Source organism: Henckelia pumila, unplaced genomic scaffold (assembly GCF_033568475.1).
Source record: "Henckelia pumila isolate YLH828 unplaced genomic scaffold, ASM3356847v2 CTG_80:::fragment_1, whole genome shotgun sequence".
Taxonomy (NCBI): Eukaryota; Viridiplantae; Streptophyta; class Magnoliopsida; order Lamiales; family Gesneriaceae; genus Henckelia; species Henckelia pumila.
This window is the reverse complement of record NW_027331883.1, coordinates 1139324-1156466: the sequence shown is the minus strand read 5'-3', so window position 1 is coordinate 1156466 and position 17143 is coordinate 1139324. Positions and strand designations below refer to the sequence as shown.

Sequence of the window (17143 nt, the reverse complement as noted above, 5' to 3'; positions counted from 1 at the left end):
TATTTTACCGTTGGTCGAACATTCGGAAGGGGTATAGTGCCTTGTGAAAGTAGAAAAGCTGAACATAGTTGGCAAGAGTGTTTAGATGAAGAAATTTACCTAATAAAAACTACTTCTCAATACAGATTCGTGAAATATGTGGAACTATTCTCGGTTTTAAAATGGAGACAATTTAATACGTAGGTCTCATCTTATTTTTAATTAAGTTAAAGAGACTCACTTTGTTTTATTGAAGTCAAACGGTCTCCACTTTAAGATAACAATATTGAAGATCGAGAGACCAATTCTCAGGAGAAGATGGCTCATGTGAGACAGCTTTTAAATTGTCTACTTACTCAGTAGACATTTTAAAGTAAGTTGACATTTTAAAAGTAAGTAGACATTTTAAAAATGTCAACTAAGGTCGATAGACATTACTAACGTACCGATCTTCAGTAGAGAATCTACTAATTTTCTTTACTAATTGAAAAGTAGAAAATTGTGTTCTCCAAGAACTGCATCTCAATCGATATTTAAAAAAAATCAGCCGTAACTTGTTTTAAAAACAAGTTTACATGAATAGGAAAAAAAATTGTTTGGAGAATACGAAGCAAAAGGGCTTTTGTCCATTCAACAATTTATGGCCAACAAACAAGTAAACTGTACAGTTAGCATAGTTTCTTTCCCACGTGCCAATTGTATAACGTTTAATTTTACAATCTTCTCTCGATAGGTACAGTAAACAGCTAGGTGAAAACTGACTTATAGCATACAACTGTAAAAAAAATAATAAAGAAAAAGGGAGGGGTAGAGAGAAGCCAAGAAAAGATAAAATTGACGGAAGTAAATGGGAGAAAAGAGAATTAAAGGGTAAACAAAATTCCATCTCCTTCGGACACTCCCACAATTTTTGACATCCGAGCAGCACAGCTGTTGTGTTGTATAACTTGAAACGATCTATCTCACAGGGCATTAGAGTTCCACTTCGTGAAGATCATCTCCAAAATTACCACCATGTTTTGACGAATGTACTATAGGAGGGTCACTTGGCATGAAAGAAGACGGGTCGATGCCCAATACCTCTGCCAGAGGTTTTACTTGAGGTTTTACTTCAGGCCTATACGGAGGACTGAACGAATCATTTAATCTTCCACTCCACGATGCTGTACGCCGTGAAGGTGTCGAAAAAGAACCATAATCGCTTGTACCATTGTTCGAGATGTTGTTCATGCTGGCAAATCTTGGAATGTTCATGGATGATGGAGGTGGTGCAGGTGAATGGAATGTATCGCTTGAAGGAGAGGTGGAAGGATGTTCATGAGTTGATGAATTGTCTTGCATGCCATTTACAGGAGCATCGACTGATGGGTCAAACGAGGTCACTGGCGTTGGCACAAAGAATTTTGGGTTGGGGCTGCTCGCTGGTTTGACGGAAGGAACAGCAGGCGCCTGGAATGAATTTCCCGTGTTCCCACCACCTTGGTTAAAGGTGTCGACATACCTGCCAGAGGACAGAGCACTCGTCAAGATGTCAAGTTGAAGCAGAGTAAATGCAGAATTTTGGCAGTTCACATGTAAATAATTTCATTCACGTTGCATATCTGCTCATTATCGCAAGGACACTAGATTAGCTGTTTAATTACCATATTCTTTCAATCTATGCGTCAAAGATGATCTAGTCTCGCACTATGCCTATTCACTAAATGTAATAAGTACTGTCAAAGACAACCTAGACTTGTGTTATGCTTCACCAAGCAACTTCCTGGATTTACCTAGATCGGACGCCCATCCTTCCTCGGGCAGAGTATTGATTGGAGGTTGGAGGAAGTGGTGGAATTCCTGAACTATTATCTGGAGGACTTGTGTTTCCATGTTCAGGATTTCTGTTCACATGAGAAATTTCATTTTGCAGGGCAGTCTTTAAGTTATAATCCGATGTTCCGTTCTGGAAAATTGCGGTAGTCGGTGGTGGTGGAAGGGTCTCTTCTTCTGCCGGAGGTGCAGCACCTTCCTCCACCCATCTCTTGAGTTTATCGTCATAATAAAACTTGTTCGTATCACCCAATTTAGCCTACAAGATATTGCAACAGTAGGAAATGACAAAAAAAAAACAATTTCAAGATATGAATTACCAGTCACCGGGCTTATTAATGTCAGCCAAAAGGCCTAAACTAATCACCTGGCGGCCTTGACGGTTGAGAACTAAACCTACGGTCTTCTGTAGTAGCTGGGTTCCAAAACCAAAACTACCAAATCGAGATCTCCTGCCTATTGCAGATACTTTTTCTTGCTCGCCAGCGGAATTTTCTTCCTTCAATGACTGAGCCTGATCCTACATGATGTAAAAATGTCAAAATACTTCAATCGCAAGACCCACAAGCCAGTAAATAAAGAACAGGTGTATCCATAGAAAAAGAGTGGTTACATATGATTGAAACAAACCTGCCTTGGACTTCTACCGAAGTCAGGTTCTGAAACACTTCTGGCATGCATTGACATCCTGTTGCTATCAGCTGCCCATTCACTAATAGGCTCCATGGATTGAGAAGGCACTAATGATGACATAGCCAATGTTGATTGACTAGTTGATACCCTAGGCCCGATTGTTTGATGATAATTCATGTTACCTTGAATAGAGCCACCAGCCGTTGGCGCAGGTGGTGGTAGACCCCCAACAACACGGTGGGCAGTACTATCAAAAAGGTTGAGCAATTTACCGACCAATTTTTTAGGGGCCAAGTTTGTGGAGAAACCTCCCTACATAAAAGAAATTTCGATTACAGGTATCCACAAACTATAAAAGAGAGAAACAAAAATGGCAAGAAACCTCTTGATGAGCTTTGATCCTCTCTTCCAAAGATGAAACTAAATGTCTAAGAGTCTCGACCTCTGGGTTTCGTCCTGTCTTAAGTGATTTTAGTACCGCTTGACAGTACCTATATTAACCACCAATCTCTGAGAAATAGAGGTAATAATTGATGAAAGATAACAGAGTTAAAAGCAGTGTAAGTACTTCAATGCATCAGATATCCTCCCAACTTCTGTCAACATGTAAGCATATACAAGCTTATATGGTTGAAATGGAAGTAGGACGAACTGGGAGTTCCCAAGTGTTTTTGAATACTCGTATACCTCTGTCCTCTGTACAAAGAAAAAAAATGCATGTGGGTCACAGCCAGTTAACTAAATAAACATGTATCATAGACTGCGCAACGTTCTGCCTCTGAAACCATATCCACAAGAAACTACAGGAAGTTGAAGGCTAAGGTTCAGTTCCAGTACTGCCCAACATAAACCAGTTTATCAAGTTTTTACTCAATTAGAAGTATTCACGTAAAATGAGTCAATACACTAACTAGAAGTATTCTCGTAAAATGAGTTAATCTTCTCCACCAAACGAATACACTAATTATAAGTGTTCTCATATACTGAGTCGCGGGGCCCTAGAACTGCTTCTGATAAATGTACAGAGAGTGCCAACAATAGTTGCTAATGAACTCAACAAAACAAGCTGTTGTGGAGTAACACACAAATAGAAATTCCTGAATCCAATTCTCCATGCTTCTATCAGATTCTGATCCATCATTTCTTTTATCTTTATTAAAGTAGAAATTCTGTCCGGGTAAGCCCAAAGTGTATTAGGCAGGGATAAAATGTTTTTAACTCTTGGAAAATGCATACTTTGTAAAAAAGTTGTTCCAAACCTGTATAGCCTCTGGACTGGCATACGTCCGTGGAAATTTCCAGTGATCTGCACCGACAAGACACAACCTTGCACTGTCTGAATATGGCTCAAAACTTGCTTCAGCAACTAGATAGCAAATGTGAGCAGCAATTATCTAAAAAACATTCAGAAGGTGAGCAACATAAAGTTAGAGGGAATTGAAGGAATTCTCAAGGTAGAGCAAAAAAGTGTGTTCCAAATGATAGACCAGAACATACATCACTTCTTTCCTTCCACAAACAATCTCCAAGATGAATGAGCACAAGTTCATCATCTTTTGTTCTATTTGCAGTTATCATTGCTAAATTGTCCTCCCAGTCATCCAGCATGCCATTCGCGAGAAACTGAGTATTGGCAAAAATCATCACAACACAATCAGTCACCTTAAGACTCAAGCTTAGGACAATTGCCTGTAAAACTTAAACTAAAGAAAGAAATTGAGAAACAAAGAACCGATTAAACAAGACATAAAAGTGAATATCCTGACATATATAACACCACAATAATCGCTTCACACAAAAAACCTTCCAAGAGGAAAAATATTGCAACAAAATGTAGCCACCCATAACTGTATTTAGCATAGAATAACGCATCTACCTGTGGTGGTTGCTGAGGCAAATTTGCCACACCAGCCATGCTACTAATGGCTGTGGTATCTGCAGAAAAGACATCAGCAGGTTGCCCAGCAATTAGCAGGCATAATGTCCGCAAAGGTGACCCTGCTACCAATTGTTGAAGTGCCATTTGCTTTACAGTTTCCCCGTAGAACTGCAGGGTTTGTTTTCAATTACAACGTTGAAAAGAAAAATGGAAATCAGCATACCAAGAGAAGATTCAATCTGTTACATTAACCCCAGTGAGAGAGAGATGAAACATGTTACATTGACAGACCTGATCACCAAGTTGTGCAGCAAGAACAAGCGCAGGGCCCCATAACTGACCCTCTTTTGCACATTGCAGAGCTTCTTTCTTTCTTCCGAAAACTAAAAGGCTTTGAACCTCAGCAGCAGTGGCCTGATTAATGAAGTGGTACTTATTAACAGATAGATGCATTGCCCCCAAAAAGTTATAAATATCATTGGTAGGCCATGTAATACCTGCATTTGTCCTTCCGATGGCATTTGCTGCAAGCACTGAGCAACAGCACCGTACTGACTACGCTGCATGTCGTTTCTCTTCGCAGATGCAAAAAGCTTGGCAACAGCTGATTCAGGACCATCACTTTCCTGTTACACCATTAAATTATAAAATACAGAGCCAAAAATTTATTATACCTAGGACAAGGAAGAAATGGATTATTAACTATTTTCATGAAAAGAATAATAGTGTTGCAGGAACTTGCGAAGGAGTGGCATGCACCCATCTAGCCACTAAGGCAGAATGCAGATAATTCACTAAATAGCTATAATCTACAAACCTATGGAGCATTGACATGTTCATATTATCAAATGGTTTAGAAATAACTCAGCATGCATAATTATTTAGCAAACGATTTGGCCATTTTGGACAGTTGATGTTTCAAAATGACCAGAGCATGTCAAAGAACAAAAATGGCAATATGGAAAATGACGAGACACCATGAGGTCCATGACCATTTTGAAACAACTCAATGTTCATGTTCTGTTCAGTTTTATCTAAAGGAAAAGTTTATTGTTAAGAAGCCCTTTCCAAGCATAAAGAGCACAGTCATAATAGAGAAATATAAAACCATAAAACATACTCGAGCACGATGTTCAATCTGGATCAATTACAAACGCCTTCCCAATTCAGAAAGTTACTGTGAACAACATTTCTTCAGAATTTGAGACACAAAAAAAATTTCATCATGTTTTCCCAAGAGATTTGATTGTGTATCAAGAGAGTAGCGTGAGATAAAAGGATTGATGAAAAAGAATTCTTAGTTTGAGTTCTCCACCTCCAAAGGGCTTGACCAATTTTTTATTTATTTTTTTTTTACAGAATCTTGACCAATTTTTGTTATGCCTGACTCTGAGTGATTGTATATCAAAGAACTGACTTCAGTTATCAGATAATTAAGCAAAATTAAATTAGTAACTCCTATAAACCAAGTTCAGTCGCTAAAGAATGAGCAATCTACCTTCGATACAGCATCTGTACCATATGGAGATCGAAGTTTTCCATAATATTGACAACCCAGTTTAAGCAGTGAGAGAAGTAACCTCAAATTTTCAGCCTTCCTATAGTCCATATCAGCAGATTCAGGGTTAGCTATTCTCTCGTCTACCCATTTGTTCAACTCCTTGATGCCAACATTTCCACCAGTAAGAGGACCCGGGGTAGCTTGCCTACAAAGAGCCTGGAAATAATAGCAAACACCCATTCCGTTGTTTGATGCATTGTTTTCATTCACGACTTCTTGTAAGCTGAGAACTGATATGGAACCAGTCGTAGTATTCTTCACAAAAATGGAAAAGTTTCAGCACAGAATATAAGTGAAGTTGCAGAAAAAAGAAGGAAAATTCAAAAACAGACCTGACTTCCATAGCTAAAGTTTCCGGTAGAACTATTATCTTTCATCACAATAAGCTTCCCACCAAAACCAAAAGTAACCAAAGCATGCGGAGGACGACCTGCAGAAGACCTTCCAGCAGCAGGAGCATATGAAGTTTGAGTACCCTGAATCATTTGCTGAGAAAAATTGATTGAATTCTGATTCATGGTGAAGTCACTTGGGGCACCATTTTGGCTATGTTGATTGATTCTAGAGTCATTGAACTGTTGACTTAAGTTTCTACCAGCAACAAAACCTTGTGACCCAAAACCCATGGAAAAGTCGTTTGGACCTTGTGCCCCATTCTCATAATATGAACCTGTTACTCCATGATTAAATGAATTCTGTGGGCTTCCGTGAGCAACTTGAGACAAATTCTGTGTGTAGCTATTTGTCATTTGTTCATTTCCGTACTGTGAAGTAGCTCCGATATTACTTACCGTTTCAGGCTGCCACATTTTTGAGCTTTGCTGATTGTAGTCGCTGAACGATCCAGACCCAGTCCAGCTATGTTCCTGACCTTGGCCACCAAATGCTTGATCTTGGTAATTATTACCTTGACTATGCGTACTATACATCCTCTGATCATTGTTCTGAGAAAATGTATTGGTTACTGCATATCCATCCTGATTCATCTGGTCCTGAACTTTGGTAGACGACTGAGTAGATGCTGTGTAGGACTCTAACGGGAACCATCCCTGAGCAATAGTATCATAATACCAGTCCGGATATTGGGGATCAAAAACCATATGAGGTGGGTAACCATTATTATCTTGAGAAGCCGGGTAAGAAACTCCTGAGGTATCACTACTTACTTGTGAAACCTGGTTCCAATTTGATGTGGTTTCTTTTGCATCACTCACCTGAGAAGCTTGATTCCAATCAGTAACATTCTCAATTTTACCACTCTCAGGCACAGTTCCAGCAACAGACTGAGCAGTTTGCTGGAAGTAAGAGATCTCAGCCTTTGCATTAGATAATCCCCAAGTAGAAGATAAATTAGAGTCAACATGAGCTTGTGCACTTGCACCAGTATCATAACCATCTACCTGATACCACTGTCCAGTGCTTGGTTCATACTTCCAACCAGGATACATACTCTCCCAGTGCTGACTGCTGTTTAAGTCCTGCACATCCGTACTTTGATTCGCACTTATACTAAAATCATTTTCCTCATTGTACTGCCCATAACTATTAGAATCTTCCATGTGAAAGGATTTATCATTCCCAATAGTAACATTTGGCCCAGGGTCCAAATTATCCCCCACATTGCCCCATGCATCACCAGCATTATCGCCACCTAATTCAGTAAAAAAATCTGAGTATGATCCAAAGCCAAAGCCATCGCCATCATTCTTATTTGAATCGGAATGAAAAGCACTCCAATCCATTTCCTTAACTCCTGGTGCCCCTGATTCACCGCTGCTCTTACTAACCACAGTTGCATCCGAAAGACGCTCGCCACTACTCTTACTCATGAATGTTGTATCAGATAAAACTTCAGTAATCTCGTCCTCAGTCTTTGGTTCACCTATCAAATTACCAAACTCAAATGAATTCTCCGACACTAATGGATTTCTACTATACTCCACAGCTCCCTCGTCTTCAATCTGTTTTGCTGTCTTTATTTCAGAGATTAAATTATCCACATTGTTACTGATACTATTGCTAGCATTATCATGTCTAACATCACAACTATTATCAAACTCATTGATATTCAAATTCGAAAAAGCCTTTGATTCATCAGATTCATTCCCATCCGATAAAACACGGTCTGCAGACGTGGAAGTGATCCCAAAATCCACGTCATCGTCATCATTCACTAATTTATCAAAAAAATCCTCGTCTGTATTATCCTCCACCAGAAATGGAGGATTTGAAGCCATTTACTCAAACCCTTACCTTTCGAATCTACAAAATTGCAGCTCCAAAAATCAAGACCCTAAATGATTCGAGCTAACATCACTCAGATCCACCGAAAAATCCACTAAATAAACCTTATCCAATCTGAATCAAGCAAGATCTAAGTTTTCCTCGTCACCCAAATTCATAAACTACGCAATGAAAAAAAAACCCTTAAAATTGGGTAAATTTCCGGTTCGATTCAATGAATAAAATCTAGAAGGGGAGAGGAAAATTCATCAGCAGAGAAATTGGCTTACAGATCAAACAGAGAACCCGGGAATCAGGAACAGACGTATAGATACATGTGTTTGTATGTATGCAGAGAGCGAAAATGGGGAGAGAGACGAGTCTGTGTGAAAATAAGAAGAGAATACAAGACAAGCCCTTGATTTGGCCAAGTTACCACCCACCCACCACCCCGCCTAAAAATAGTGGGTTTTTATTCCACGTAAATAATAATTAATTAAATTAACAATGTGATTATGTTTATGATTATGATATTATATATAATTTATTTACATAATTAAAATTTATGAATATAAATAAATGTAATCGAACGCATGCCCAATTACACAAGCAAAACTTATTTTCTTATAAAATAAAACCATTTTAAAAATTCAAAAGAAAATTGTTCCCCCAAAAATCCGATTACATTTTATACTTTAATTATCAAAAAGGTTGACTAGTGCATTTTGTAGGGGGAAAAAATTGATTTTTGACAAATTGGTTTAAATGCAACTATGATAGAAAGGACATCTTAAAATGCAATTCAAACACAATTCGGAAAAATTTTGCGAGACGGATTTTTGATCCAATTCAACCAGTAAAAAATATTAATTTTTACATTAAAATTATTACTTTCCACTGTAAGTGTGGAAAGAGTCGACTTTTCTTATAGTTATAGATAGGTGACATCACTGGAATTTGAAGTGATTTTCACTTTTCCATCTATGTATTCTATAATATTATTTTTTTTTAATCAAATACTTTAAAACATTTGGAATCATTTTTTTTAAGATTGAATGAACTTGAAAATTTAATCTTCACTTACATTCATGATAGATTGACTTAAGCTATACCTTTTCCCACTTTTTAAAAATAAGTAAATAAATAAAGGATGTAAGGTCACACAATTGATTGAATTAAAATTTAATATTGTCAAACTAAAATGAAATTATTCAATTAGAACATTCAACTCTATGAGTTGGGAAATTATTGGATTTGAATGGACTGTCGTGAATGCTTATTAGGTGGAGGTGGTGTGATGGATTTTGTGCACAATTAGGTGGCATCAATTCATGCACTATTTTATATTCTATTCTATTTTTACTCATTAGTTAATTTAATTTCCATCCGCTACCATATATCTCTTTCTAGAGATTTTGACCTAATTCATAGCATACCATTATTTTACATTTGGGTTATGGATATGGATTATTAAATTACTAATAAAACTTATATATGTATTTTATAATAATAATGAAAAATGTTACTTTTGGTATATAGTGAAAAATCGCATGACTAATAATGCAATAATATATAAACTAAGCTAGTTAGGTAAATCATATTGACAAATTTCGTTCAACAGACTCGTTTCGTTTGAAAGAAAGTGTTAACAAAGATGATCAAATTTTTTACAATTGATAAGTGTTCATTTAATCCACTAACTCGAATATCATCGTGAATTTATATTTTAGCCCGAGTTCTTGCACTCAACCAATGTTCTTTTTTTTTTTAATTGGTAAATAAAAAAAATATTACTATATTAGCACAAATACTTTGAAAAATTCCACACGAAATACATCAATCATCCATACAATATATAGAAGTACTATAGAACCGAAGCCAATGGAAGCAATTGTCTCCATCAATCTATCATAAATTTTCTTATATATCCGTATACATATATATATATCCAAAAATAACATCACCCTCTATAATTGTTTCAGTATCGACCCTCGTAGAAAAAAATGACTGGATTCATGTGCATATTTGCTAGCACATATCAGTACGTAAATGAAGCGATCCCCACCTGTAACCACCTATCCAACTTCACATCTCCTAATTCACTCAGCTTTCTTAGCTTCCTCTCAGTACATGATTCTTCTTCGTTCCGGGAATCCATAGCCTTGATTCTTTGTCCTTCGCATTTTGTTATATCGGCGTCGTTTCGTCGACCGAGCTGGGGAACTGGCAACTTAAGATTGAGATCGATAATGTGATCATTAGATGCTTTGTAAACTTGTTGGTCATGACCATACTCGAAATCATGGAGATTTGGGATGTTGAAAGAATTGTCCGATGAAATGGAAGTGAGCCAATGACACCGTTTGTGCCCGCCTAAGGCCTGTCCCGACGAGAAAACTCGACGGCAAATGGTGCATTCGTGCATCTTGAGAGTTTTTTTGGCGGAGGCGTTGGACGTTGGGGGAGCGACGGTCGTCGTCTCTGATTGCGTCGTCAAGAACTCGCAATCTTCTTGGATCGAATCTTGATCTACATTTTCTGGATCAGAATTGGATGCAAAACAGCCTTTAACTCTCTTATGACTCGCTCTATGTCCCCCCAATGCTTGGTGGGAGCTGAAGACTTTCTTGCAAGATTTGCACTGGAATGTGGCATTGATCTCCAATATTTCTTTGGCCTTGTTTTCATCTTTACCATCACTAGAAAAGGCAAAAGATTTGTTGGACGACAACATCACCAAACAATTTGCGAGATCTTCTTCTTCCCTATCCTTGTCCGAGGATGACATCTTGAAGTCATCTTCACTTGCTTTGTAGCACATCAAACGATTCGTTTTGGCTCGAAGGAAATACGAATGCTCGTTACCTTCATGTTTGATCTCGAAGTTTTGGTCTCCACTATGGGGTGGTGGATTACTTAGAACACTCATTTGTTGATTCTTTTACTCACTAGATTTTCCACCGTATGTTTTTACTACTAAAGAATGCCAAATCGATGAGGATTAGACGTGTATTTATATCATAGTATATAGATATCATATGTGTGAAGGTACTTAGAAGATAATATCGGTGTAAGTATATATCTTGAAAAGTTCTTGCATGCGCTAAATGGGGAAACATGTCCAAATGATGCCATGTAATAAAGGTTTGATGATATGGCAAAATCTTGACCATTGGTGTTTCACATTGGACTCTTACAAGTGAACATTTATTGCGTTTTTTTGTTCTTAAATGCATGTGAGAATAGATTGAGGGGAAGTCCTAGTTTATAGTTGAAGTTTGTTACTTGTGGATGAGACTGATGGACTCACAGAGTTGGTTTAAAAAGTGAGAGTGAGTAAATGTGTGACAAGTGGACATTAAGTTTATGTGGTCGAGAGATTATATCTATTAATTGTGGTTTTAGACTTTTAGTTCTCAAGGAGTTACTGTCACACACGCACACGTGCACACACACACAATATGTGTGTATCACTGTATCAGTGTGTGTATATAATTTGGCTTGTATCTTAAATTATTGTTTTATTTTTTTTAAACCTACAATGCTTATTTTTTGCAATTATTTTGATCCTTTAAGACAATTATCGCTTTTTGAAGAATATTTTTATCTTCAACATTTTATTTTTTTTTAATTTTGATATAGTTTCGAGGAGTATTTTTTTTTCCTGGAGACAAACATATAAATGTTAATTCTTTTCTTCGTTAAATTAATTCCCATAAACTGGTATCATCAACACTAAAACACACTCGTATTTATGCGAATTACGTGATTGGATAGTTCTGCGAGTATTTGACATATTAGCCAATATAGGAATTTATTCCACCACAACTCAATAGTGGTAGATAAAGTATCACTATTTGGCAAGTGCCAATAAAATTAAATTAAAAAATATTAAGTCAGAAGTTCGAGATCATTAAAGTTCAATAATGTCAAGTATTATTTCCTCAACTTATCATGAACATTTTTAACTCATTCAAGTATTGATTATCTCATTGAAATTGGAATTAATTTTAAAATGATTGAAAAGGTTTTTCTTTTTTAAAAAAAGGTTTATTTGATTAAAGAAAAATAATCTTATAACTTAATAAATATGATGCATTCGGGAGATGAAACTGAAACCCAACTTCGTGAAAAAGATGGAACTAAGATTTAAACCAAAAAAACGTGTGCTGCCACGCAGAAAACAAGATACCTCAAGCCATTCAAATGGGTGGAATTTATTAATTCTGAAAATAACTCAAAATCAACTATGTTGCCTTAGGGACTTAACCGATTGTTTAAAGATCAACTGCAAGTGTGTGCTGGAATTTAGAGAAGAACCGCCTTTTCCGATTCACACGAGAATAATCTCCGACAATTTGCCAACAAAGTTACCTTGGAACCGACAGACCTAGCTCTAAGACAAGAGGAAAACAAGGAACTAGTATCAGAAATTGGACAAACATTCCATTCGAATACGTAAACCATACAGATTCTTTATGAACTATATATGTATGTGTAAATCAATAATGAATGCGACTCAACAAATAACAATGATGTTTGTTAAACAAAAAAATAATAAAATTGGAACCGAGGAAACATAATCAGAAGATTCCAGTTAATTGACATATCGACCATATGATTGTATAAACGCTTGCTCCATTGACATCTTATCAAGTATAAAAGAAAATTATAGGTGTTGAAAATGTATCAAAAATCAACTTCACAAGAGATCACTGAGCCACACCTCTGGAAGTTTTATCACGTTCCATCAGTTTCATCTGGAGAAAGGAGAACTATTGTCACCACAACAATCAAGCCAACCAATGCATGATCACTCAAAGCAGAACATTATGAAACCAAATTCATGAGCCTGAATTTGGTGTATTACCTTACTAGTCTATTCGTGATCATTACTATATATTAAGGGCATCAAAACAGTCATAGAAAAATGAGGGAATTTCATAGCTTTCCAATTAACTATTTCGAAACTGTGAGAACCTATGAAGTAGGCACGAATGATAATAGGGAAATGTCACATGATGAGCACAGATGCAATACCTAAGGCAAAAACCATCCACCAAATTATTTTGCTCCGGAAATTCAAACTTCGTTACACATAATTGCGTGTGCTGTGATCAACTCCACACAAAAGAACATCTCCTCATATAATATCTACAAAATCCGAAATATAATTCTCTGGTAACAGAAGCTGGACATATGATAGATTTCTGCTGGTATAATGGATTTCAGATTGTTGAAATGCAATTTACAGCAAATCACCATAGAAATTCCATATTGACCGTAACAAGGGGGTATCTTAAAATCACAAAACCACAAAAATTCCACCAATACATACATTTTATGGAAACGGAAAATTTTATACTTAATAGTCTGAGTCATGTTTTTTTCCACAAGATCATTAACCAAGTGTCTTCACACAAGAATAGTGCATCAAATCATAAGTGAAGACCTTGTAAAAGTCTGGTATTTCTTTAAAGCATATGGTAACTCATGTGCCTGCAGCAACCAAACACTCCAGTCAGATAGCTGATCAGTGCCTTCCACTCAATAGAGATGCCCCAAACACATCGATAGGGTAGTTGTTGAAGAGATAGAGCAATACAAATATCAAAAAAAGGAAAAACAATCGAGCACTGCTAGTCTCGTTTTTCCATAAACTTAATATGATTTTGCAATAGTGAGCTTTATAAACTGAGGAAAAATTCTGAAAATCCATAATTCTAGAAAAATGTTTTCCTGCTATAAAGCTATTGGCTACTTGGACTAAAAACTTTAAACAACCGAAGAAAACAATGTTCGTCAACTACATCCGAAAAAAATAACCAATCTAAACTCCCGTGTGTGTTAAAAAACAGGCAAAGAATTTTGTTGCCCAATAGAAATTTATGAGAAATTTTAAACCATAAACACCGACACCTCTAAACCCAAATAATGATATTAAATACAATCAATAGAGCATAAATATAACAGTTTTCACAAACAGGCAGAAAAAAAAAAGAAACATACTAGAGATCTGGAGAAGTGCAGCAGAGTGTACCCTGTGATAAAGCCCTGCAACTCCGAGAAGATGAGCTCAGACATGACGTCATCCTAGCCACTGCTACAGCGCTGTGAAGAGGCAGCATTGATGCAACGCTCCCCAACTCCGCTGGTGACCTAATCCGAATTTCCAAATTTAGTGAAATGGAGTTGAAATTAGATTAAAATTCTTTTTTAAAAAAATGCGCACAAGAGATTTCTAATTGAAATGATAATGCTACAGTTCTCGGCAAGAGAAAAAATAACCATAATCTGACACACATAATGAAAAATATAGAAGGACCTGGAGAGAAAGAAGCGGCGAATGGGTGAGGATTCCGATTTTGAAGGGAGAGACGATTTTGAAAACGACGCCGGGGAAACTCCGAGTTTTGACTTCGAAATGGTGGATTTCATGGCAGAGATTGAAGATCTGTTGAAAATTCGGCTGCATTTCGTAGCCATTGCTGAACGAAGGGCTGCAGCAGGGGTTTAGGGCTTTGTAGATTTAGGTCAGCCAATTTCCATCCATGATCCAAGGGCTGTAAGAATATTTTCATCATATTCCAAATTTTAATAATTATGATTTAACAAAAAATAAAAAATAAATCTTATTTCTCTAGTACACTCATTTTTATACAATTTTTTTTTTTGTTTTTACAGTAGCAATAAAATAATTCTTCTATAATTAAGACTGATAGGATTGTTGATGTAGTTCTCAAACTATTGTCGTTTTATCTCATTCGCCTCAATTATAAGGAAGGCCCATTCATATAATATATTTAGTACGGGCTTGTTTGGTACAAGTATAAATAATAATTATATAATTTATCATGTTTATTCCGGTTTTGTTCATGGCGCCCGCAGGATACTATCCTGCGGGCGACGTGTAACCCCATGATTTGTTAAAATCAGTGGGTTTCATATGGGGTCCACTGATTTCAACCAATCAAAATTCGCCACGCCACCCATAGGGCACTACCCTGTGGGTGGCATCGACTTAACCGTCTAATCCTTCGTTCTTCTCGTCATACTATTTATCAATCTATTAATTATTTATTTTACATCAATCAAATAATTAATTATTTATCTTATATCAATCAAATCATTGAATTTAAGTTACTATATTACCCTTATAAACAATATTATTCATATTTTATTTATTTTTTAAAAGGACAAAATGATAATTTATCATTTTTATATAAAATTCAATCAGTCAAATCACATAAACTATAATCTATCAATCAAATCAAATACTATATCAAATATCATTTTTCATTTATTTTATTTTATATTACATGATATTACTTATCTAAGTACTATTTATCCTATCCTCGAACCAAACGGTACCTTAATGGAACAAATGTTAAATTTTGAATCTTTATTAAATTGGTTTGAAAATTTTGTCCAATATTATTTTGAGTAAGCCATTTTTTTTCAAATTTTCTTTTATAACGATAAGTCTCACTGTTGCTATTTTGTATATCTATAAATAAAAATTATTTTTTTATTTTTTTTTATCAATTTTCATCAAATCATAAAAACGACCCACCGAAGCATTGCTCGGAGTTGCGATTAGAATTGTGGTGAAAATTCCTCTGGTCTTTGTCGCTCCTTCCGAGAGTTAAGATATTTCTCTGGAGATCATCACATAACATAATTCTCTCGGGAGTAAATCTTATGTTCCACCACGTTTCAGTGACAGGTAGCTGCCAACTCTGTAGACATAGCTATGATTCCAAATGCCATGCGTTGTTTTGGTGTCCAAGTGTCAGGTTGTGTTGGAAAAGTGCGATTTTCAGGTCCTGTCTTAACTAGACCCGTAACTTGGAAACTCTGGATGTTTTACTATGGATGAAAAGAGCATTGAGTAGAGCAGACTTCGAGTTGTTTGCCATGAGAATGTGGGCGGTTTGGCAAGAGTGGTTGTGAGTAAAGCGTTCAAAAAACAGCATCACGGAGCAAATGGATGTGAACTGGAGCGAGACACTTTTACGGGATTTTCATTGTGCTATGGAATCATTAAAACCTGCCCACAACAGAGAGTCACATGGCAGCTCGCCACCATCCATTGATCTGCCGTCCAGCTCCTTGAGAGTCGAGGTAGACGCAGCAATGAACGTTGCTCAAGTGGATTATGCGATTGGTGGAGTGGTGCGAAACCATGAAGGCTACATCATTTTAGCCTTTGGGAAGCAGATTACCAAGCCGTCATCAGTGACATATGCGGAACTCGTGGCTATCAAAGATGGTTTGCAACTGATACATGATCTAAATGTGGAAGCTAATGAAGTGAACTCGAATTTTCTGTTGACAGTGCAAACAGTCATCAATCCAGAAGAGGATCTCAGCTCCATTGGTGCAATTGCTACAGAAATGAAAGAACTTCTAATGCGCCGACGTACAACAAAACTAGTGCATATAGTTGCACACAAACTTGATTCTTTTGTTATTTTTTCCCTTGATCCCTTTGTTTGGTCTCAAGAGAGTTTTCTTTTTTGATTGGTAAATTTTGTGACAGACGATTTCAATTAACTTAATAAAATTACAAGTTTTATCATAAAAAACAATAATGTAATAATGTGCATAGATAACTCGATCTGTGATGTGAATATAATTAGTTATTTGACAATTGTCATGAACTGATAGCCATATATTTGGTGGCGGATTGAGCACAAACACAACCAAATAGAATCAAACCAGAAAATCAGGATAATAATATTATTATCATTATCATTTGATATATATTATATATATATATATATATATATATATATATTTGAAAGAATATATATATATATTTGAAATTGAATAATTATTGGAATATTTCATCGTTCATTAAATTAAATATATACATAAAGTAGGTCGACATCTTGCATAGATCTATCGAGAGAGAGTTAAAACATTATTCCAAAATTTAAAATTGATCACCTGAATTAATTAATATTCATTCACTTCTTAATTATCCGAATTAATATTTGAAAATGATATTCATTCCGTTCTTAATTACCTGAATCAATTTGTCTTAACTTTCA

The 17143-nt window shown here is 36.2% G+C and overlaps 3 protein-coding genes across 10 annotated transcripts; all 3 read right to left on the bottom strand.

Annotated features, from left to right (window-relative positions):
* Positions 1–587: 587 nt before the first annotated feature.
* LOC140873609 (protein transport protein SEC16B homolog) lies at positions 588–8518 on the bottom strand. Of its 4 annotated transcripts, none has more exons than XM_073276795.1 (14): positions 6197–8518; positions 5802–6119; positions 4801–4929; positions 4595–4717; positions 4301–4471; positions 3922–4047; positions 3684–3818; positions 2993–3120; positions 2807–2915; positions 2607–2736; positions 2422–2531; positions 2159–2311; positions 1752–2050; positions 588–1480 (listed from the first exon to the last, which is right to left on the bottom strand). In XM_073276795.1, the coding sequence occupies exons 1-14, from the start codon at positions 8099–8101 to the stop codon at positions 952–954; spliced, it is 4365 nt and encodes a 1454-aa protein (XP_073132896.1). In that variant the 5' UTR covers positions 8102–8518; the 3' UTR covers positions 588–951. The 4 variants fall into 4 exon arrangements, with proteins under 4 accessions (XP_073132896.1, XP_073132894.1, XP_073132893.1 ...); XM_073276793.1 differs by having other exon boundaries at positions 2422–2736; positions 6197–8269; positions 8378–8505; XM_073276792.1 differs by having other exon boundaries at positions 2422–2736.
* Positions 8519–10125: 1607 nt separating this feature from the next.
* LOC140873694 (zinc finger protein ZAT6-like) lies at positions 10126–11016 on the bottom strand. Its single transcript, XM_073276899.1, has one exon. It carries the CDS (start codon positions 11014–11016, stop codon positions 10126–10128), a length of 891 nt encoding a protein of 296 aa, XP_073133000.1.
* Positions 11017–12201: 1185 nt separating this feature from the next.
* Positions 12202–14635, bottom strand: LOC140873721 (protein NONRESPONDING TO OXYLIPINS 2, mitochondrial-like). 5 transcript variants are annotated; one of them, XR_012148090.1, is made up of 5 exons: positions 14413–14635; positions 14128–14246; positions 13540–13586; positions 12814–12847; positions 12202–12483 (listed from the first exon to the last, which is right to left on the bottom strand). XR_012148090.1 is itself a non-coding variant. In XM_073276945.1 (4 exons), the coding sequence occupies exons 1-3, from the start codon at positions 14571–14573 to the stop codon at positions 13579–13581; spliced, it is 288 nt and encodes a 95-aa protein (XP_073133046.1). In that variant the 5' UTR covers positions 14574–14635; the 3' UTR covers positions 12203–12483; positions 13540–13578. The 5 variants fall into 5 exon arrangements, 4 of the variants coding, with proteins under 4 accessions (XP_073133046.1, XP_073133044.1, XP_073133045.1 ...); XM_073276945.1 differs by lacking the exon at positions 12814–12847 and having other exon boundaries at positions 12203–12483; XM_073276944.1 differs by lacking the exon at positions 12202–12483 and having other exon boundaries at positions 12509–12847.
* Between the last annotated feature and the right edge of the window lie 2508 nt (positions 14636–17143).